The sequence below is a fragment of the Orycteropus afer genome, unplaced genomic scaffold, assembly GCF_000298275.1.
Source record: "Orycteropus afer afer isolate SDZICR_OR568_19922 unplaced genomic scaffold, OryAfe1.0 scaffold00264, whole genome shotgun sequence".
NCBI classification, from domain to species: Eukaryota; Metazoa; Chordata; class Mammalia; order Tubulidentata; family Orycteropodidae; genus Orycteropus; species Orycteropus afer.
Window position 1 is genome coordinate 2,801,225 of NW_006921851.1, and position 24,012 is coordinate 2,825,236.

General features: G+C 36.6%; 1 protein-coding gene across 1 annotated transcript in view; it reads right to left on the minus strand.

Moving 5' to 3' along the window:
• The window catches only part of KMT2C (lysine methyltransferase 2C), a 470,642-nt gene that overhangs the window by 119,818 nt on the left and 326,812 nt on the right, over positions 1 to 24,012 (minus strand). Inside the window, exons 27-31 of the mRNA XM_042782218.1 lie at positions 21,097 to 21,277; positions 14,152 to 14,256; positions 12,658 to 12,786; positions 12,441 to 12,473; positions 12,222 to 12,341 (exon numbers count right to left, since the gene is read on the minus strand). Coding sequence (XP_042638152.1) covers positions 12,222 to 12,341; positions 12,441 to 12,473; positions 12,658 to 12,786; positions 14,152 to 14,256; positions 21,097 to 21,277 — 568 coding nt within the window. The remainder of the gene's footprint in view (positions 1 to 12,221; positions 12,342 to 12,440; positions 12,474 to 12,657; positions 12,787 to 14,151; positions 14,257 to 21,096; positions 21,278 to 24,012) is intronic.

Sequence of the window (24,012 nt, forward strand, 5' to 3'; positions counted from 1 at the left end):
GGGACCAGGTTTGCTGGTCCAATAGAGCCTGGTGGAACCACTGAGACTATGGCCCCTAGCTGCCCTTCAGATCTGGAATTGAACCCACACCTGTGGTTTCCAGTGAAACAAAAGACAGGTATATGAGTTGAACATTTACCTAAGGTAGATACACCCCCCACCCCTTGGAGAGAACAATCATGGGAGAAAGAAGGGCTGCTTATGCACAGGGACACAGCTTAGGGGGCAGGAGTACATGGAGGGATGGACACAGGGAAGAGGTAACTATGGGGAGGAAGTGGGAGGGGAGCTGTTGAATCGTGGTAAATTGTGATCAATATCATGAGACAAAGTGTATGTGAACTGCTATATGGAAAGTGAAATTGCTCTGTAAATTTTCACCCAAATCACAATAAAAATGAATGAATGAATGAATGAATGAATGGGGGGGTAGAAATAAAAATACCACTTGATCCAGAAATCCCATTACTAGGGATATATCATAAAAAAGTGAGATCCAGGACACAAATGTATATATGCATATCCATCCATGTTCACTGCACTACTCATAATCACAAAGAGATGAATACAAGGTAAGTGCCCATCAACAGATAAATGGATAACCATACTATAGTACATACACACAGTGGAATACTATGCAACACACACAAAAAATGAAGAATCCATGAAGTACCTCAAAGCATGGATTAACTTGGAGGATTTTATGCTGAATGAAACAAGTTAAATCACAAAAGGGCAATTACTATATGAGTCCACTATAGTAAAAAGTCAAAGAAAGGTTTACACATGGAAGGAAACTTTCTTTGTTGGATAACAGGGAGGGGAGAGGGAAAACTAATGGATAGGTAAGAGATAAATATTGATTGCAGTGATGAGAAAGGCAGTAATACCAAAAGTGAGTAACCACCACAATACCAAGGAAAGGGAAGACATGGAGAGGGGTCTAAGGTACAGATACCAAAGGTAAACACTTTTACATACACAATATTTCATTATCAGTAATAAGAAACATTAATGGTGGATACATAAGTAGACAGGCTAAATGATCAGGTATGGCTAGGGAAAAGGGAATTTACCCAGCTCTGGTAGCAGACTGCCTAAGGCACTTGACTGCTAACCAGAAGGCTGGTGGTTCAAACTCACAAGCCACTCCTTGGAAGGAAGGTTGGGTGATCTACTTCTGTAGTGATACTGCCTCGGAAACCCAAGGAGGGGTCGCTATGAGTTGGGTTCAACACAACAGCACATAACAACAATATATAAGTTCAGCAGACGATATTTCTACATATGTATTTGTATGTGCTATAAGAATGTTCATGGATATAACTGAGCTAAAAGCGGGTAAAATTATTATAACTTCTTAGCCAAACACCTTGAGGGAGTGACTTGCTTGACCCGTGGGCTTGGGACCATGGTCATGGGGACATCAAGCTGAACTGGCATAATATACTACAAAAAAACACTGTTCTACAACCTACTTTGGTGAATAGCAACTAGAGTCTTAAAAGCTTACAAGTGTTCATCTAAGATGCAACTACTGGTCTCTTCTCATCTGGAGCTAAGGAGAATGAAGAAAATCAGACACAAGGGATTATTGGACCATGTGAAACTCAGCCTATGTGACCCTGAGACCAGAAGAAATAGATTGTGCCTTGCTACCACTGTCAACTGATTGGAAAGGGATAAGTATAGGAAATCCTGGATAGAATAGGAGAAAAATAGGGAACCAAACTTAAAATCATAAAAAAGATCAGGCTTACTGGTACAGAACTGGTGAAACCACTGAGACAATGGCTCCTAGTGAGCCTACGGGCTAAGAATTAAACTCCCATTTCTTCCAGCCAAAAAATAGACAGTACTATGACGTAAACATTTACACCAGGTAGGTCTACTCCTTAGAACATCAATCTTGGGAGATGAGAAGGGCAGCATTTGCACAGGGAGATAGCTCAGTGTAGGAATGCATGGGAAAGGAGGACACAAGGAAAAGGTAGGAAGAGTGGTTGCAATCAATGCCATTAAACAAAATATGTATGAACTGCTGAATGGAAAATTAATTCGGTCTGTAAACTCACCCAAGTTACAAAAAAAAAAAAAAAAAAAAATTTCCATATACACACAAAATTGGTAGTAAAAATAACATTGAATTATTAGTATATTTCAGCACTTGCGCAAAAACAGGATGAGAAGTTATAGAGGTATCATTACATTATTCAATTCATTATAAAATCATGAATCAGTGACAACAGGATGTAAAGAAATGATTCTATACTCACTCCAATGATAAAAACTACAGACCACTACAGACTCCAAACTGTAGGAAATTCCCATTACATTTCAGCAGACTATCCAGACAGAAGTGAAATGAAAGCTTATTTTATTTTGCAGTTACAGGTTGCAATGAAGTGAATTACTTTACTTGGTATGGCTCTTCTAGCCCTGGTCTTTGACTCCCACCAAATGAACAGGTAACAAAAACCAAGCACACTGCCATTGAGTTGGATCTGACTTACAGCTATTGGAGACCAAGAAAAAGACCACCAAAAAAAAAGGACATGATTGCAAGGCACATGTTCTAACCACAGCTAAGAGAAGGCAAGCCTTCTCTTACGGCTGAATGCTTGCTTGGGCTCCAGCTATGTGTTCCTGGGGCGGAACGTTGCCCCAGCAAAATGATTGCTAACCTGTTTCCCTGGGATAAGGTTTTGCCCTAAGAACGGTATACCTTAAAAACCATTCTATGGAATCATGTACCTTAACAATCATATTATGTTTTAGAATGATGTATCTTAGTGATTATTTGCTATTCCTGTAAGAGATCATTAACCTAATTAATTATCCAATACATTTGGGCATGGGAAAATGCCTTTGGATGCGGGAAAGAGTAAAACTTTAACTTTTAATTAATAACTGATTGTTAAAAGGAAATATTTGATTTCATTTTAGAAGAATATTTGGTTGAATACTTGATTATTTTAAGGAAATATCAAGAATAATGATGTAATTGTGTGCTTATGTATAAATAAAGGGTGGCTGCATCAGGGGTTGCTCTTGCATCACATGCAGGGCGTCCGTTCCTTTTAAAAAACTTTTAATCCTTTCGTGTTGCTTTGTTTCATGACCTATGTGATTTTGCCGGACATGGCACATAACAACCCCTCCTTGGGTTTCCGAGGTATCACTACGGAAGTAGATTGCCCAACTTTCCTTCCAAGAAGCAGATGGTGGGTTTGAACCACCAGCCTTCTGGTTAGCAGTCAAGTGCCTTAGGCGCTACCAGAGCTCCTGATGAATGGGCAAAACTATGTAAATATGAGGTACCTGTGGCCACCAAGGAGATTGAAAAGCTTGTTAATAATGTAAATAAGTACATAGTACCTTTGTGGGGGTGGAATCGTGGAAATAAAGTGTATGGAACCCTAATGTGGGGATCAATTTTGCCATCACACTAGGCTTAAAAGGAGACATCCTGAGGTGGACAGTGGGACTTCACTACCATCAAGGAAGACCCAGGAGTGGAGCACTTCTTCGGACCTGAAATCCCCGTGCTGAGATGGCAAAGATATAGCAGCATCAGAACCAACAGAAGCAAGAGACCTGCATGAGACAGACAGGCAGGTATCCCAGCCCATGAAGCAATAGTGTTGAGCTCCAAGGGCAAGAGGCTTGCTGGCACCATGGGGTGCCTCTCTATATACCTGCTGCTAGAGCTAAAAGAACTTTGTAACATTTGCTCCAATTGAGCACAGGCCAAGGTCAGGGAGAAACATGCATGACCTGTGGCTGAGAAGGAAGAGGCTATAGCCTATTGTATCCTGAGTGTTCATGAACCTGAACTGTTATTTCCCTAACAAATCCCATAATCACTGAGTATCATCTGTGATTTCTGTGTGGTCACTGCAGTGAATTATCAAGCCCAGTAGAAAAGTAAAGTGTGCCATGGAGGGATGGCTGGTGTCAAAACTGGTTAAAAGGTTGAAGGGTGGCAGCTTGCTTGATATCTGCCTCATACGAAATCAGCCTTAGCTGTTGATATTATCCTGGATGTTCCTTCCCTGCTGTGAACTTACAGGATTCAAGGAGTAGGAGAAAACTGATAATACAAAATAAGCAAATTTCCACAAAATTAGGAACTTCAATAGTGTCAACAAGGGTAAAGAGATCAGTGATTTACTATTCAGCATGTAGGGTATGTACTGATAAACAGGACAGACATGGCTTTGATCTTTGAAAAGCTTATGATCTAAAAGGAAAATCTTAATGACCAAAATGTAATTTTATTTGTGCCACATATGACAAATAAAACCCACAGTAGAGAACTGGGTTTGTTGATTGGTTAATCTGAAGAATGACACTGAAATTGTCAGTGAATGACACCAGATCAATGAATATAAGGGAGGTTTGACAGTAGTTATCAAACAGAGAAATCAATATTTGGAAGAACTGTTGGTTTGTTGTACTGTGGTCACTTGTGTGTTGTGGTGAGGCTGGAGGCTGGGCCACTGGTATTTCAAATACCAGCAGGGTCACCCATGGTGGACAGTTTTCAGCACAGTTTCCAGACTAAGAAAGACTGGGACTAAGGATGGGGTCATCAATTCTGAAAGAATTGGCCACTGAAAACCTTATGAATAGCACTGGAACACTATCTGATATATTACTGGAAAACTTCATGGAGAGCTGTGAAACACTGTTTGATACAGCTGGAAGATAATCCCCTCAGGTCAGAAGGCACTCAAAACAGGATTGGGAAAGAGCAACCTCAAAGAAAAGTCGACATTAATAACGTGGATGGAGTAAAGCCTTTGATACCCCCATTTGCTGATGGGGCACGATTTAAAATGGAAGAAACAGCTGCAAGCATTCATTAATCATTGGAATGTGGAATGCATTATGTATGAATTTAGGAAAACTGGAAGTTGCCAAAAATGAAACAGAAGGCATAAAGACTGGTATCCTAGGGATTACTGAGCTTAAATGGACTGGTATTGGCCATTTTGAATCAGACAATCATATGGTCTACTATGGCAGGAATGACAAATTGAAGAGGAATGGTGTCACACTCATTCTCAAAAAGAACATTTCAAGATTTATCCTGAAGTACAATGCTGTTAGTGATAGGAAAATATCCACATGTGTACAAGGAATAACAGTTAATCTGACTACTATTCAAATTTATGCATGAACCACCAAAACAAAAGATGAAGAAATTAAAGACTTTTACTAACTTCTGCAGGATATAATTGACAAAACCTCTAATCAAGATGTACTGATAATTACTGGTGATTGGAATGCGAAAGTTGGAAACAAAGCAGCATTGGTACTTAGAAAATATGGCTTGGTGAAAGAAATGGTGCTGGAGATCACATAATAGAATTCTGCAAGACCAACGACTTATTCATTGCAAATACCTTTTTCACAGCATCAATGGCAAGTATATATGTGGACCTCACCAAATAAAAAACACAGAAATCAAACTGAATACATCTCTGGAAAGTAGAGATGGAGAAGCTCAATATCATCCGTCAAAACAAGGCCAGGTGATAACTGTGGAACTAACCATCAATTGCTCACATGCAAGCTCAACTTGAAGCTGAAGACATTTAAAACAAGTCCACAAGAGCCAAAATACAGCCTTGATTATAACCCACCTGAATTTGGAGATTCTGTGAAGAACAGATTTGATACAATGAACACCAGTGACTGAAGACCAGATGAGTTATGGGATGACATCATGAACTTCATATACACAGAAAGCAAAAGGTCATTAAAAAGACAGGAAAAGAAGAAAAGACCAAAACGGATGTCAGAAGAGATTATGAAACCTGCTCTTGAACTGAGAGTAGCTAAAGTCAAAGGAAGAAATGTTGAAATAAAACAGCTGAAAAAAAGATTTCAAAGGATGGCTTAAGAAGACAAAGTAAAGTATTATAATGAAAGTACAAAGACCTGGAGTTAAAAAATCAAAAGGGAAGAATATACTAAGTATTTCTCAAGCAAAAGGGAAGAACATACTAGGCATTTCTCAAGCTGAAAGAACTGAAGAAAAAAATCAGACCCTGAATTGCAACACTGAAGGATTCTATGGGCAAAATACTGAACAATACAGGAAGCATTAAAAGAAGATAGAAGGAATATAGATTCACTGTACCAAAAAGAACTGTTCAATGTTCAACTATTTCAGGAGGTAGCATATGACCAAGAACCAATGGTATTAAAGGAAGAAGTCCAAGCTACAGTTAAGCAACTGGCAAAAAACAAGGCTCCAGGAATGAATGGAATATGCATCAAGATGTTTCAACAAACAGATGCAGCTCTGGAAGCTTACTCATCTATGCCAGGAAATTTGGAAGATGGCTACTTGGCCAACCAAGTAGAACAGACCCATATTTGTGCCCATTCCAGAAAAAGATGGCAGAATGTGGAAATCATTGAACATATCACATGCAAGTAAAATTTTGCTGAAGATAATTAAAAAACAGTTGCAGAAGTATATTAACAGGGAACTTCCAAAATTTCAAGATGGATACAGAAGAGGATGTGGAATAAGGGATATCATTGCTGATGCCAGATCGAGATTAGCTGAAAACAAAGAATACTAGAAAGATATTTACCTGTGTTTTAATGATTATGCAAAAGCATTTGACTATGTTAATCATAAATTATGGATAACACTGTGAAGAATGGGAATTCCAGAACACTTAATTGTGCTTATGAGATAGCTGTACATAGACCAAGAGGCTGTCTTTTGAACAGAGCAAAGGAATACCGAATGGTTTAAAACCAGTAAGGGCACGTATCAGGGTTGTATCCTTTTACCTTCTATTCAATCTGTATGCTGAGCAAATAATCTGAGAAACTGGACTGTATGAAGAGAAATGCAGCATCAGGTTTAGAGGAAGACTCATTAACAACTTGCAAATACACCTTGCTTGCTGAAAGTGAAGAGGACTTGAAGCATTTACTGATGAAGATCAAAGACTATAGTCTTCAATATAGATTACACTTCAACATAAAAAAAAAAACCCAAAATCCTCACAACTGGACCAATAACCAACATCATGATATGCAGATAAAAGACTGAAGTTGTCAAAGACTTCATTTTTATTCATATCCACAATCAACACCCATGGAAGCAACAGTCAAGAAATCAGATGTATTTCACTAGGTAAATCTGCTGCAAAGATTCCCGTTTGGAATGTTGGATAGCAAAAATGTCACTTTGAAGACAAAGGTATAACTAAACCAAATTATGGTATTTTCAATTGCCTCACATTCATTCACATGCACATAAGCTGGACAATGAACATGGAAGACCAAAGAAGAGTTGATGCCTTTGAATTGTGATGTTGGCAAAGAATACTGCAAACACCACGGACTGCCAGAAGAACTAAGAAATAAATCCTGGAAGAAGTGCAGCATAAATGCTCCTTGGAAGCAATGTGGTCAGATGGTATCAGTCTTTGGAAAAGGTTATCATGCTTGGTAAATTGGAGGGTTAGAGATAAAGGGGAAGACCCTCAATAAGATGGACTGACACAGTAGCTGCGACGACGGGCTCAAGCATAGCAAGTATTGTGAGGATGGCATAGGACAAGGCAGACTTTTGTTTTGTTGAATAAAGGGTTGTGGTAAGTTAGAATCAACTCAATGGCTCCTAATAACAACATAGAGAAAGTAAGCTGTGGCAGAAATTGAGAAGGGGAAAGGGCAAGCAATATGATTTCCCTTTCACTGCCAATAATAAGCAAAGGAATTTTAGTTTTAAGCTGGATCACTGATTTTCACAGAATTTCAGGGAGGTAGGTGTGTGACTGATACAATTCCAAGATTACTATTTGTCTATGATCACAAAAGAGGGTTTGCCCTATCAGTTTGAGCATGTGGTTACTCCAGAAAAGCAGTAAATTCACTTGTTTTATACATTCATGCATACATCAAACCAAACCTAACCATTTCTCATCAATTGTGACTCATGGCTACCACTTATATGTCAGAATAGAACTATGTTCCACAGGATTGTCTTTTTTTAAAATATTATATCTTATCTTCATGTTGTTATATGCAAGTCAGTGAAATTGACTGCATTCTTTGAATTATGCAACCATTCTTCAACATCTATTATTTTGCTATTTTGCATTTCCACCAACTATCAATTCCAATTTCCCTATATCCTCATTAACATTTGTTACTTTTTTTTTTTTTTTTTAAATCTTAGCCATCCTGTTGTTGTTGTTATGTGCCCTCGAGTTGGACCCAACTCATAGCGACCTCTCCTTGGGTTTCCGAGGCAGTATCGCTACGGAAGTAGATTGTCCCATCTTCCTTCCAAGAAGTGGCTGGTGGGTTTGAACCTCCAGCCTTCTGGTTAGTAGTCAAGTGTCTTAGGGAGTGAAATGGTATCTCACTGTCCTTAAGATTTGCATCTCTCTGATGGCTAATGATGTTGAGCTTGAGCGTATTTTCATGTATTTTGTGGCCATTTGAATGCCCTCCTTGTTGAAACATCTATTCAAGTCCTTTGCCCACTTTATGAATGAGCTTTTTGTTGTTGTCAAAGTTGTATATTTTTGTTATTAGATTCTTATCAATCTATGGTTTCCAAAAATATTCTACTAGTCAGTAGCTGTCTTTTTACTTTTTTTTGCAAAGTCTTTTGATGAAGAGAAGTTGTTAATTTTTATATGGTCCCATATACTTACGTTGTCTTTGAATATTTGGCTTTTGTTATTATATCAGATACACCACTGTTAATAGTAAGGCTTGACAGCACTGCCCCTGTAATTTCTTCTAAGAATTTCATGGTGTTAGACTGTACATTTAGTTAATTAGTCCATTTAAAATATTTATGTACAGTATGACACATGGATCCTGTTTCATTTTTATTTATGTGGAAATACAATTTGTTTGTTGGCTTTTCATGTATGTCCTGAATTATAGTAATGAACTTCCTTTCTATTCCAATTTTATTGAGAGTTTTCATCAAGAAAGAATGTTAAATTTTATCAAATGATTTTTCTGCCTCCATACAGATGATCATTATCTTTTCCTTTATTTTACTGATGTAGTGTGATATGTTGATTCATTTTCTTATGCTGAATAATCCCTGTATTCCTGGAATAAATTTCACTTGGTCACATTGTTGTACGTGCTGCTGAACTGTCTCCAACTCATAGTGACCCTATGCACAGCAGAATGAAACACTGCCCCGTCTTGTGCCAGCCTCATGATCCTTGCTATACCTAAGTCCATAGTTGCAGCTACTGTGTCTATCCATCTCATTGAGGGCCTTCCCCTTCTTTGCTGACCCTCCTCTTTACCAAGCATGATATCCTTCTCCAGGAAATGGTTCCTTCTGACAACATGACCAAAGCAGGTGAGATGAAGTCTGGCTAATCTTGCTTCCAAAGAGCATCCTGTCTGTACTTCTTCCAGGACAGATCTGTTAGTCCCTTTAGCATATCATGGTACTCTTAGCATACTTCTCCAACACCACAACCAAAACCATCAACTCTTCTTTGGTTTTCCTTACTCACTGTCCAACTCTCACATGCATAAGAGGCAACTGAAAATACCATGGCTTGGGCTGTTGTTATGTGCCGTTGAGTCGGACCCTATTCGTAGCGACCCCTCCTTGGGTTTCTGAGGTAGTATCATTATGAAAGTAGATTGCCCAACCTTCCTTCTGAGGAGTGGCTAGTGGTTTTGAACTGCCAGCCTTCTGGTTAGCAGTCAAGTGCCTTAGGCACTACGCTACCAGAGCTCCCATGGCTTGGGTTAGGTGCACCTTAGTCTTCAAGGAGACATCTTTGCTCTTCAGCACTTGAAAGGTCTTTTGCAGCAGATTTGCACAATGCAATATGTCATCTGATGTCTTGACTGCTGCTTCCATTGGTGTTGATTGTAGAACCAAGTAATATGAAATCCTTGACAACTTCAATCTTTTCTCCATCCACTGTGAAGCTATTTATTGGACCAGTTGTGAGGATTTTAGTTTTCATTATATTGAAGTGTAATCCATACTATAGGGTGTAGTCTTTAATCTTCATCAGTAAGTGCTTCATGTCATCATCACTTTCAGCAAGTAAAGTTGTGTCATCTGTGTACTGCTGGTTGTTAATGAGTCTTCTCCAATCCTGATGCCATGTTCTTCTTCATATAATCCAGCTTCTTGGATTATTTTCTCAGCATACAGAGTTGAATTAAGTCTAGTCCAAGGATGCAACCTTGATTTACTCCCTTCTTGATTTTGAATCATGCAGTATCCCATTGTGTTCGAATGACACCCTCACAAGTACAATCAAGTGTTCTGGAATTCACATTCTTCTCAATGTTATCCATAATTTGTTATAATCCTCACAATTGAATGCTTTTGGATATTCAATAAAACATGAGTAAACAGCTTTCTGGAATTCTTTGCTTTCAGCTAAGACCCACCTGACATCACATCCTTTTCTGAATCCAGCTTGCATTTCTGGAAGCTCTCTGTCAATATACTGCTGCAACCATTTTTGAATCATCTTCAGGAGGATTTTACTTGCAGTCATGTTGTATGACTATTTTAATATGTTATTGTAGACTGTTGTATGACTATTTTAATATGTTATTGCATTCTGTTTCCTAGTATCTTGTGAAGATTTCCTCATTTATATTCATAAGGGATACAGCCTTATAGTTTTCTTTTCTTGTTGCATCTTTGTTTGGTTTCAGTATCAGGGTCATGTTCGTTCCTAATTTGGGGAGTATTTAGGGAGTTCGTTCCCTCCTTGTCTGTCTTTCGACAGAACTGATGTCTGTTCTCCTCAGTGGTAGATTTCTCCAGTGAAGCCATCTGGTCCAGGATTTTTTGTGTTGGGAAGTATCTGACGCTGATTTAATGGGTCTGCTGAGACTTACTATTTCCTCTTGAGTTCAGTTTAGGTAGGTTGTATGCCACTAAGAATTTGTCCATTTCAACTAGATGATCCAGTTTGTTGCCTTACAATTGTTCTTAATATTCTGTCATATTTCTCTTTATTTCTATCAAGTCAGTTGTAATAACTCCTCTTTCAATTTTTATTTTGGTTATTTTCATGTTTTCTCTTTGTCAGTCTAGCTAAAGTTTTGTCAATTTTATCAATCTTTTCAAAGAACCAACTTCTGGCTTTGTTGATTCTACTGTTTTTCTGTTTTCTATTTAATTTGTTCTGATTTTTGCTATTTCATTTCTTCTCCCTTTGCATAATTTCAATATTTTTAAATTTATTAAGACTCACTTTGTGACCTAACATGTGGTCTAGCCTACAGAATGATCCATATGCACTGGAAAAGAATATATATTGTATTGTTGTTGGGTAGAGTGTTCTATGTATGTCTGTTAAGTCTAGCTGGTTTATAGTGTAATTTTTTCCATCCTTTCACTTTCAACTTATTGATGTCTCAGATGTGCCTCTTATAAACAGCATTTCATTTGATTCTGGTGTTTTTTTTAAAATCTGTTCTGCCACTTTCTACCAATTAACTGGAGTACTCAGTACATTTACATTCACTGTAATTATTGATAAGAAGTGATTTACTTCTGCTCTTTTGTTATCTGCTTTTTTTGTGTGCTTTATGCCTTCTTTGTCCTTTACTACTCCTTGCTTTTGTGTTTTGTTGTTTTACTGTAGTGAGTCAATTTGGTTTGCTCCTTCTTTCCTTGTGTGAATGTTTTTCAGATTTTTTTTAGTGATTACCATAAATGTTACACCTAACAGCTTGTTTTACAAGGTTTTCAATGCTAATATTTTGGCAGTAGATCACCAGGCCTTTGTTGGAGGTACCTCTGGGTGGATTTAAATTGTCAACCTTTCAATTAGCAGCTGAGTATTTAACTATTTATGTCATCCAGGGACATGCATACATACATCTTATTGTTTGCTGCTGTCAAGTTGATTTTGACTCATGGTGACTATAAATGCAGAGTAGAACTGCTCCATAGGGTTTTCAAGGCTCTGATCATTTGGAAGCAGATCACCAGGCCTGTCTTCTATGGAGCTTCTGAGTGGGTTCAAACCACCAACCTTTAGGCTAGGAAGTGAGCATTTAACTGTTTGTGCCAATTAAGCGCTCATAGATGCACATATGAAATTGCTAATATCTCTCTCTCTCTCTATATATATATATATATCTGTATCTATCTATCTATATGTATGAAAATATGTAGAACTATATTTGTAAAACTTTTTCTAGTCATAACATACCCTGATTATGTATTGGCAACAGCTGTGATGGGGGTGGAGGCTGTGGTAATGGAGTTGGCTGAGTTGTTGCAGGACTAAGTACAGCAGTAAATAAGTCTTCAACATCCTTTCCTCCAAGCTCTATGAGATAAAATAGGAATAGCAACAAGATTAAAAGACTACTGAGAATACAGTATAGGGAATGTCATTTCACAAACTAAAAATTCAGAATAAGCATACCTGGAATTTTATATAACTTCCCAAGAATTGCTCCTAGAAAAAAAATTAGAAAACAAATATTAACAACTACCATTTAAATATAATATGTAAAACAGCATTTAATTGATAAGAAATTTTAACAATAGAAGGTAAATTATAAATAAGCATGCAGAAATCTTTGAAAATCATATTTACTCATGTGTTTTAGAAAGCCTAGATTGTAGGGCAAATATTTTACCATCTGTGACCATTTTGTCTAATTCAGGACTGAGGATTCCATCTAGTTGCTCTTCACTTAATGGTCGTGAACTCTGATTGACACTTGGCTGAGGCACAGAGGAAGAATCATCATCGACGTGACCAATATCTATTCCAGCTGAAGGAGTGAGGTAAATAGATTAAAAAGTGAACTCAGAATACTCAAATCACAAGACATAAAACTGTTTGCCACCATTAGTTAATATACACAATATGATTAAAAAGAGTAATGGAAAGTACTTCTGAATTAATCAAAATTTATATATCACAATGGATAACTATCAGTAAAACTTTGGTACAATAATGTATCTGTAAATATAGATGCTACTTAGTTATATTTTAATCAAAGTAAATATATTTCCTGAGTAACACAAGAATACATGTGATTTTAAATTACTGCTAATTTCCACAAAAGATGAAAGCCACTCTACTACTAAGATAAGAATCCATAAGAAGTCAATATACAAATATTTGCTGTAATTTGGAAAACAGTGATATGAAATATACAGTTCAAGCATCCATAAGCAATATGTGAAACCAGAGATGTTTCACATAAATTAATGAAAAGCTCTAAAAGTCTTAATATTTAATAAGCATTATACTTTGTAAACAATTTTATTTATTGAAATATTTAAAAAATATCCTGTAGTCACAATACAAGATACAGATTAGGTTCATAACATTACAACATGCTTTATCTCATAAATTTGTAGTTCAGGTAAGAGTCACACATAAAAGTGGTTTATGGTCTATTCTTTTTCAAGCTTTCTGAATATTACTACTATTAAAAAAGTAAAAATTCAGTCTGCTCTTACTTGAGCTCATATTAGGAAAAAATGCAGTAACATTTTGGTAATATTATAAATTACAAATTAGACAGAACCAATCATTAAAAATAAATAAGTAAATGTAACTATGTAGAAAGTCATCCAAAGCACAGTACAGCTGTACTATGCTTTAGCCACACACAAAATGGGAAAAGCAAAGTATGGATTAGTGACAAAACAGCACTACTAACATATATGCATGCACCTACAGGCTGCTTCAGCAGAAATCACTATAGAAAAGAAGACTACTTCTAGTCAGCGGCCATCCATTGCTCAATTTCTTACCAAATGGAAAAGGTGAGCTCTCAACCTGGAAAGTGCATAAATCAAGACCTATAAGACCCAAACCAAATAAAATGGATGATTACCACAGGAGCGGAAAGTGAGGGGAAATGCAAACAAAAGAAGAATCAAGATAGAGCAAGAATATAAGGCTATATGCCTTAACTATGATGCATTCAGAAAGACAACAGAAATCAACTAATTTGGTATTTCCCCCTTCAAAAGCAAGAAAGTCGAGGCAGATAAAATAAAGTATTGAGTTTTCTGATGAAGTGAAAACACTTCAGTAATTCAGAAAGAGACAAACTAAATTATTTCTACACACCTCTAATTCACAATATAAAACAAATAATACTCATACATACCTGAATGATCAACTGATTTTGCTAGGTCATCTGAAATTATTCCAAGGATGTCATCATCTGTGTTTAATACTTCTGAAAGATCAGCTAATGGGTCATCAGTAGTACCTATATACAGTAAGTATATTTTTAAATTTTATAGTAATATATATAGTAAGAAAATTAAAAAAACTATTTGCTTAAATATTAAGTTCCAAAAGACCCTCACTCAACCTTTTACTAATATGGTAACAGACACTGAGGTAGTGCCAGAATCATGAAATCTTAATTATAAAATCAGAACTTTTCCATAGCAAAAGTACTCCAATGTTTTGAATACAAAAAGTTATTAAAAATTAAGATGATTTCTGTTTTGTGAATAATGCATATAAAGAATAAAATCTGAAAAAAAGATTTGTAAGCAATATAAGTGAGGTTGATGTCAGGAACATAGCAAAAAAAAATTTATTAAGAAAGTAGCACCTCTAAAAATGACAAAACAAAACAAAAAGCAAAACCCTCATGACAACACAGTAAACCAAAAAAAAAAACAAACCCACTGCCATCGAGTTGATTCCAACTTATAGCAACCCCCATTGGGTTTCCGAGGTGGTAAATCTTAATAGAAATGGATTGCCCCATATTCCTTCTGCAGAGCAGCTGGTGGGTTTGAACTATCAAGCTTCTGGTTAGCAGTCAAATGTCTTAGGCACTGTGCCAACAGAGCACCTTCAATGACACAGTAGGATAAGGTAAATAAAATATGAACAACCACCCCATTATTTAGAAACCCATTGTAAAGTATAAGCCAGGTATCATGTAGTTAGATGACTAATTCCAGCACTGCTCTTCATATTCATTACTCATTTATTTATTTATTTTAAAAATTTGAGCACTATGGTACAGTGAATTACTTAACATGGTTCTTCTAGCCATGGGCTTTGTGACTCCTACCAGATGACTGAGTAGAACTGCAAATGTGAGGTACTTGTGGCCCACCAAAGGGATTGGATATTGTATTAATAATGTAAATAAGGTACATGGATGGAATGCTGTGTGGGTGGAATCATGCAAAAAGATATACAGAACCCTAATGTGGGGAGTGGCAAGTTTTGCCATCTTGCTAGGCTTAAAATGAGCGATCCCAAAGGTGGTGGGTGTGGTGGTGGGGGAATCTCATTACCATCAAGAAAGAAGAGCCAAAAATGGTGTGTATCCTTGACTGAAATCCATGCACTGAGATGGTGAAAAGCAATGGCAGAGAAACAGCGGCAGCAGAACCAAGAGACCAGTACAAGACAGAGCAGTGGCTTCCTGGCTCATGAAAGAAAACAGCTAAGTGCTTTCAGGGAGGAGTATTGCTGGTGGAGCAGGGTGTCTCTCTGGGCACCTACTTGCAGAGATAAAAAAAACTTGTAATACTTGCCTGAGCCAGGCAGAGGCCAAGGGGTCACAGTTCTGAGAGGCCATGTCCAGAGACAAGTATACCTGCAGCATGGCTGAGAAAAGGCTATCTTGATTGAAGATACCCTTACTCAGGATCTTGAATTATAATCTGTTACTTCCCTAATACACCCTACAATCATATTGTCTGTGAGTTCTGTGTGGCCACTGCAAAGAATTATCAAACCCAGGAGAGAAATAAAAAATACTGCTGGGTGGACGGTTCGTGTCAGAACTGGTAAAATGGTTGGAGAGTGGCAGCATGTCTGACCTCTGCATCACAGGAATCAATAGTGCTATCGATGCTGATGGTGATCCTTCTCCTCCCCTTTGTGTAGTTAGAGGAGGTCAGGTAATACTGGCCCCATGCCCTTTTTATAAGCACCCACGGAGCTATGACTAAGGTTTACGTATCAGGCAGTGAATATACAGAAATGACTAAAACAAGTGCTTGCCTGCACAGAGCTTACTTACACACTAGAAATTAGGAATTAAGTCAATGATATCAGAAAAGTATTAGAAAATAAGAAAGAATATTAAGAATAAGAATAAGCTATGGGGATACTGTATGATAGGTAAGATAATGAGGGAAAATCTTTTTAAGGAGATGACTGAGAATAAATATAAATGAAATGAGAGAATAAGACGCACAGAGATGGAGAGAACACTCTAGGCCAAGGCAATAGCAAGTATATAAAGTCCAGGGGCAAGAAGGGTTTTGCCAACACAGAAGGCCAGTGTGGTGCAGTAATAAACGAGGAAAATGGCAGGAAATAAAACACAGACCATGGTGAATCTATGGCCTTTATTCTAAAGCGTAATTGGAAGCCACTGGGAGGTTACAGTCTGGGAGATTGTATAACTGACATTTTAGAGGTCAACGCAGTGCTGTCATGTGTAGAATACACCTAGCAGCGTGGGGGGGGGGGAGTAGGCATGACTGCAGGCCTGGAGACACTTAGGAGGCTGCTATTGCAGTCTAAGGGACTGGGAATGGCTTCTTGTACATGGTGCAGGGAAAGAGAATGTAAAAGTGATGACTTCATAATATATTCTGAAGGTAGAGATAAATAAATGGATGAATTGTATTTGCAATGTAAGAGAACGAGAAGTCATGGAGGACTCCAAGTTTTTCTGTCCTAATCAAGTAGGAAACAATGGAAACTCTTACTTAGGATAGCTTTATTCATAATATTAGCCATTCAAGTATGGGACATTTGAAATTCTTAATCTATCTCAAGTATATTTTTATTGGGGGGAAAAATGACATAAGCTTAAACCTAGATTACATATTTCAGTGAAACACAGTCTTACACTATTAAAATATACCACTCAAATAGACTTTATATATAAGAACATGATTTTTCAAATTGAAAGCTAATATAAGCTTTATGTGGTCAAACAGAATTTTTTTAGAGAAATAAAATTATTTAAATAATTTATTCTCTAATTTAGCCCATTTGAAAGGAAGAAATTCTGGATATTTCTTTCAGGGGTCATCTGTGTGTATTTTGAAAGCAAGGGAATTACACAGCACAACTTAAAACTAACGTTAAAAAAAAAAAAAGACTATGGTTTGATGTACCTGAAGAAAGACATTTTATATGTTTGGAACAAATCACTAATTGATGTAAAGAACTTGAATGAAATAGTTTAAAAAAAAAAAAAACCCTTAAAAATAAAACCAAACCATTAATTGTTTATTTTCCCTAATAAAGGTAAATAGGAGACCTTTTGGTACACTGGGTTAAGAGTCAGGCTGTTAACTGAAGGGTTGGCAGTTTGAATCTACTAGCTGCTTTGTTGGACAAAGATGTGGCAGTCTGCTGCTGTAAATATTTATAGCCTTGGAAACCCTGTGGGGAAGTTCTACGCTGTACTATAGGTCACTGTGAGTTGGAATTGATTTGACAGCAATGGGTTTGGGTTTTATAAAGGCAAATGAGTGGCTCAACTGCAAAGACTATTGCGTTTAATTTAGGTTTTGGAATGGGTGTTATTCTAATCCTCCAAATTTTGACTTTATAAATAAATCATTCTCTTCAGCAGTTTTGTGGAAGATTTAACTTCAAATAATAGAAAAGGGAACAAAAATAAACACTGATGTATTTTTTTTTTAACCAGAGTATGTTTTCTGTCCAATTTCATTTCTCTTCCTTATAAAAATGTACTGCCATTGAGTCAATTCCAAGGCTGTAAATCTTTACAGAAGCAGACTGTCTAGTCTTTCTGCCACAGAACAGCTGGTGGGCCCAAACTGCCAACCTTTTGGTTGGGAGCCCAATGCCTTAACCACAGCACAACCACAGCTCTCTTCCTTATAAAAATTCAACTGAAAATACCTTCTATAAATGAAGAGTCATGATTTTTATAAGTTCTCTTCTGAAGGAGCCAGAAGTCTGTCATTGTACATTATTTTCTCAGTATATTGACATGTATAAGAGCAGATAAGTGCCTAAAGCAACAGGGTTAAAGTAAAACAATTTGCTAAAAACTGAACAAACAACACTTGGTCATCACTCACATGTTTTAATTTCCTTACTAACAATAGTGAGATAAACTGGATGTACATCTGCATGCAAAGGGAATAAGTACTAAGTACTTCAAAGTAATCAAAACGTTAAAACATGCCTTCATTTCAACTCCAGATATTGCCAAGTTAATGACAGTAACTTTACTGAGGAAGGTTGACTTAAACTTGTTTTCCAAAATGATTTTTTAAATTAATTTTAAGTAATAAATGCAATCAATGTCTTCTGACAAGAAGAATATTAATATCGCCATAAAACCTAGAAGAGGGGGGAAAAACACTCTGATCACAATACTTCCATCTTCATCTAGCTAAACTACTAGAGTGCTGCTTACATTAATAATACTTTACAACTTTATCTATGTTCTTACATTTTTCCCTGATTTTAAATAGCTCCCATATTCATTGTGTCTAAGGCAGGGGTTCTCAACAAGGGTGATTTTATCCAAGGAACAAATGACAATGTTTGGAGACATTTTTGATCATCATTCCATCATAAAGTCAGAGATACACAAGACAGACTCCATCTTACAACAAAGAATTGCCTAGCTCACACTGCCCAAGTGCTGAGGCTGAGAAAACATGATCTAATGCAATTTATTTCCCAGAATTTATAGTCTGTTAGCTAGTTCCCAGCCACCGTATTCTCCTTTCCCTTTCTGGAATTTGTTTGGTCTATGACCAGTTAATACTTTTATACAAATTTACACACCAACCACTAAAACCAAAGATGAAGGAATTAAGACTTTTATCAACTTCTGCAGTCTGAAATTGACTAAATATGTAATAAAGGTATATTGGTAATTATTATTGATTAGAATGTGAAAGTTGGAAACAAAGAAGCAGCTTCAGTAGCTGGAAAATACGGCCTTGTTGACAGAAGTGACTCCAGAGATCACTTGAAAGAATTCTGCACAACCAACGTAAATAATGACTATATTATCTGGACATTGTCAGATTGAGTACATTGCTATCAAACTGACTACATCTGACGAAAGCTCAGTATCATCATTCAGAACAATGACTGTGGAACAGACCATTAATTCCTCATATGAAAGTTTAAGTGGAAGCTGAAGAAAATTAAAACAAGTCCATGAAAGCCAAAATATGACCACTAAATTTAGAGACCACTGAAATGTTTCAACAAATAGATGCAGCGCTGGAGGTGTTCACTGATTTATGCCAAGACAGCTAGTAGCCAAATGACTGGAAGAGATCCATATTTGTGCCCATTCCAAAGAAAGATGATCCAAAAGAATGTGGCAATTATCAAACATTATCATTAAAATCATATGCAAGTAAATTTTTGCTGACAATAATTTAAAAAAATGCTGCTATAGTACATTAATAGGGAATAGGCAAAAATTCAAGCAAGTTTCAAAAGAGTATGGAATGAGGGATATCACTGCTGATGTCAGATGGATCTTGGCTGAAAGCAAAGAATACCAGAGAGATGTTTACCTGTGCTTTATTTATTATGCAAAAGCATTTGACTGTGTGGATCATAACAAATGATGGGTAACGATCTAAATTCCAAAACCCTTAGTTGTGCTCATAAGGAACCTATACATAGACCAAGAGGGAGTTGTTCCATAAGGACGAGGGAATACTGGATGGTTTAAAATCAGGAAACTTGTGTCAGGGTTGTATCCTTTCACCATATATATTTAATCTGTATGCTGAGCAAATAATCCCAGAAGCTGGACCGTATGAAGAAGAATGCAGCACCAGGACTGGAGAGACTCATTAACAACCTGAGATATGCAGGTGACACAACTTCACTTGTTAAAAGTGAAGAAGATGTGAAGCACAGTATGGGTCCTTCAACATAAAAATGTTCGCAACTGGACCAATAAGCAACATTATAATAAATGGAGAAAAGACTGAAGTTGTCAAGGATTTAATTTTACTTGGATCCACAATCAATGCCTATAGAAGCAGCAGTCAAGAAATCAAGCAACATATCGTACTGGGCAAATCTGGTGCAAGAGAATTCTTTAAAATGTTTAAGAGCAAAGTTGTCACTTCGAAGACTAAGGACTGCTTTACACAAGCCATTGTATTTTCAATAGCCTCATATGCATGTGAGAGCTGGAAAATGAATAAGGAAGATTAAAGAAGAGTTGATGTATTTGAACTGTGGTGTTGGTGAAGAATATGGAATGTACCATGGACTGCTAGAAGAACAAACAGATCTGTCTTGGAGGAAACACAACCTCAATGCCCCTTAGAATAGAATAGGCAGACTTTGTCTTTAATACTTTGGCCATGTTGTCAGATATTGTTCCAAGAGAACAATATCATGCTGGGTAAAGTAGAGGGTCAGCAAAAAATGGGAAGACTCTCAATGAGATGGATTGGTAGAGTGTCTGGGACTAGGGGCTCATGCATGGCAATGACTATGAGGATGGTGCAGGACTAGGAAGTATTTCATTCTGTTGAACACAGAGTCACCATGAGTAGAAATGAACCTGACAGTACCTAACAACAACAATGTAATGAATAAAAATCTATTTTATTTTAGTCACAGATTATTGATGATTCACCAACCATGGCTAAAAATTATACTCCTGTACACTGTCCTCAGCAAAAGATAAACTGTACATTTTCCTTCACAATTCTTAATTTTGGTGGTAATTACACAGTAAATTAATTTACCAAACTGGTCTCTGCTGGTGTAATGCCTAAGGCATTTGACTGCTAATCAGAAGGCTAGTGGTTCAAATCCATTAGCCACTCCTTGGAAGGAAGGTTGGGCAATATACTTATATAGTGATACTGCCTTGGAAACCCAAGGAGGGGTTGCTGTGAGTCGGATCTGACTTGACAGTGGTGAGTTTGGTTTTGGTTTATAGAACTATCTACTTAAATTTGTACTCCCATAAAGTTGAACATAAAAAAGTAAATGAGGACAAGCTAAAACATTACAAACGTTTAGTTTAAGGGAAGAGATTTTTCTTCTGATAAAGAAAGCATTTGTAAATTTTTCCAAATACCTTGGGTTGCAGGTTTTGCTGGAGTTGAGGATGAACTAAGTAGTGGATCTAAGGAAGGTTCCAAGAAATTTGCATTCATGTTTGTTTTACATGAAAGTTGAGCTGTATCTTCTGATAGATTATCTAAACTCAGCTTGTAATGTCTACTTGTATCTAGAAGATCTTTTCCAAAGAAAGCTTCCTAATAAACACATATGAAATTACTGTTGTCATAATTTTTTCCAAAAAAACAGAAACAGCAGAAAAGCTTTCTACTTAACAATAATGATTATTAATGAATACAGAAATATCCTGTCAGTTATTTTACACAGATAGGTTTACCTTATTTCAAAAGTAATAACATTTTTTGTAGCTTTTCGAAAGACAAAATTATGCAAATATAACCACACGATTATGTCAAATGTGTTTCTACCAACTGTTGTATAAATAATTCAAGAACATCAAGAGATTAAGCTACAGTGAAATTTAAAATTATTAGATGTACAATTATTACTGGTACTTAATTCATATTATAAGCAAAACTAAAGTTCCATGAAACTAGTATTTATAGATTACTTGCAGAGAACACCACAAGGGTTTGATCTACAGCTTTAATATTTATATATCTCAGGTAAATTTAGTAATCTCATATTGATTCATATAACCATTCTGAAGAATTCATGTCACGTAAATCTGAAATAGGGTTTTTTAATAAGTCATTTTAATTATACTATAGGTGCAACATTTACTGCTATTGAAAGCTTTGGCTTTTTATTTATTTATTATACTAAGACTTCTCCACTTCAGAGTATCTTCTCTATTCCAAAGACGAATGATTTCAAGTTAAGTTTCCTTCAACTCCAGGACCTCTCTAAAACTTCCCAAGAATCATCACAAAAGACAAAAATGAAACATTTGGGACCCATTTACTTACTTCAACTGAGCAACTCTGTGTTAATCTGTTTTTCATAGCATGGTCTATCTGGAAAATGTCTCTTTGCAGAGATAAAATTTTGCAATACTATCAACATTCCACTCACTCTTACCAAAGATACATATTGTAGATATTTTTTTAAACCACTAAAATGTGAAAAGAGCCTTAATGTTCACCAATAGGCATCTGAACTAAATAGAGACACCCATACTAGAAAATACAGTAATTTTTTAAAGAATATAGAGCTATACTGTCAAAGAAAAGGTCTAAAATATAGTAGTATCCAAAGAAAGTAAATTGAGCAGTTATGTCCAGAAAAGAGAGGGAAGGAGAAAGGAAACACACCAGACAAGATGATGGTATATTTGATTTAAAATATTCATGTTTTGAAAAAACTGTGATAAAAATACGTGCAACAAAGCATCTACCAATTAAATAATTTTAAAAATGCATTTTATTGAAATATAATTTATGTACAGTGAAATACACAAAACTAAAGTATGTTGTTGTTGTTATGTGCCGTCGAGTCGGACCTGACTCATAGTGACCCTTCCTTGGGTTGCCAAGGCAGTTATCACTATGGAAGTAGATTGCCCAACCTTCCTTCTGAGGAGTGGCTGGTGGATTTGAACCGCTAGCCTTCTGGTTAGCAATCAAGTGCCTTAGGCACTATGCTACCAGAGCTCCAAACTAAAGTATATATAAGATATACACCTAGTAATGAGACTGTGCTGGGTCTAGTGGTATCTCCAATTCCAGCTTTCTAAAGAATTGCCATATTGATGTCCACAGTGGTTGTATCACTTCACAGTCCCACCAGCAGTGTATGAGAGTCCCCATCTCTACATATCCTTGCCAGCATTTGTTATTTTCTGTCTTGATGAACCCTGCCATCAGTGCTGGGGTGAGACGGTATCTCACTGTTGTTTTGATTTGCATCTCTCTGATGGCCAATGATTGTGAGCATCCCTTCCTGTATTAGTTGGCCAATATCCTCCTTGGTGAAGTGTCTATTCATGTCTTCTGCCCATTTTTCAATTGGATTGTTAATTCCTTTGGTGTTGAAGCATTGGAGTTTTCTATAAATCTTGGAGATAAGACTCTTGCTAGATATGTAATTATTGGCAAATGTGATTTTGTTGCTGTCATTTTTGTTATGTGCTTTTTCGTGGTGCCAATTTTTTTGTTCCATTTAATTTTCTATGCTGAGCTCACTTTATGAATCATGTTATCACTTCCTTTGCTGCTATTGTTTAGTATTTGCTAAATATTTGTATTGGTCCTCTTTTTTATTTTGATGTGAAGGTTTATCATTTTTCTTTGAGGTTACCCTATGATTTATAGCTTTCTTCCCAAGTGTAGAACAGTCCGTTCAATCTTGTAGTTGTCTTGAGATCCCCACCATCTAGAAGTTCTGTAATGACACAGTTTTTTCCCTCTTTTTGGTTTGTAGTTGTCCTCATTTGTCAATAGATGTCTCTGGTTCTCTGTTTACAATCTTGTAGGCTTATTTACTTATAATCCCTCCACAGCTGGATTGGTTTCTGGGTTATATCATCATGTGTGTTAATGGTCAGTTGTTGTTGGCTGTTGTTGCTTCTCTGTCCAAAGGGGTCCCTTTAGCATCTCTTCTAAGGTTGGTCTGGTTTTAACAAATTGCCTTAATTTCTGCTTATCTGGAAATTTCCTAATTTCACCATCATATTCAGGGTTTTATATATACCATCCCATTGTCTTCTTGCTTGCCTGGTTTCTGTTGAGAAATCCAAGCTTAGTCTTATTGGTTGCCCCTTGCAGGTAATTTTTTGTTTTTCCCATGCTGCTCTCATGATTCTTTGTCTTTGGTTTTGGTAAGTTTGATGATGATATGTCTTGGTGATTTTCTTTTGGGGTCTATCCTGTTTGAGGTTCATTGGACTTCCTGAATGGATATATTCTCATCTTTCATCATATCAGGGAAATTCTCTTCCAACAAATCTTGGACAATTTTCTCAGTGGTTTTA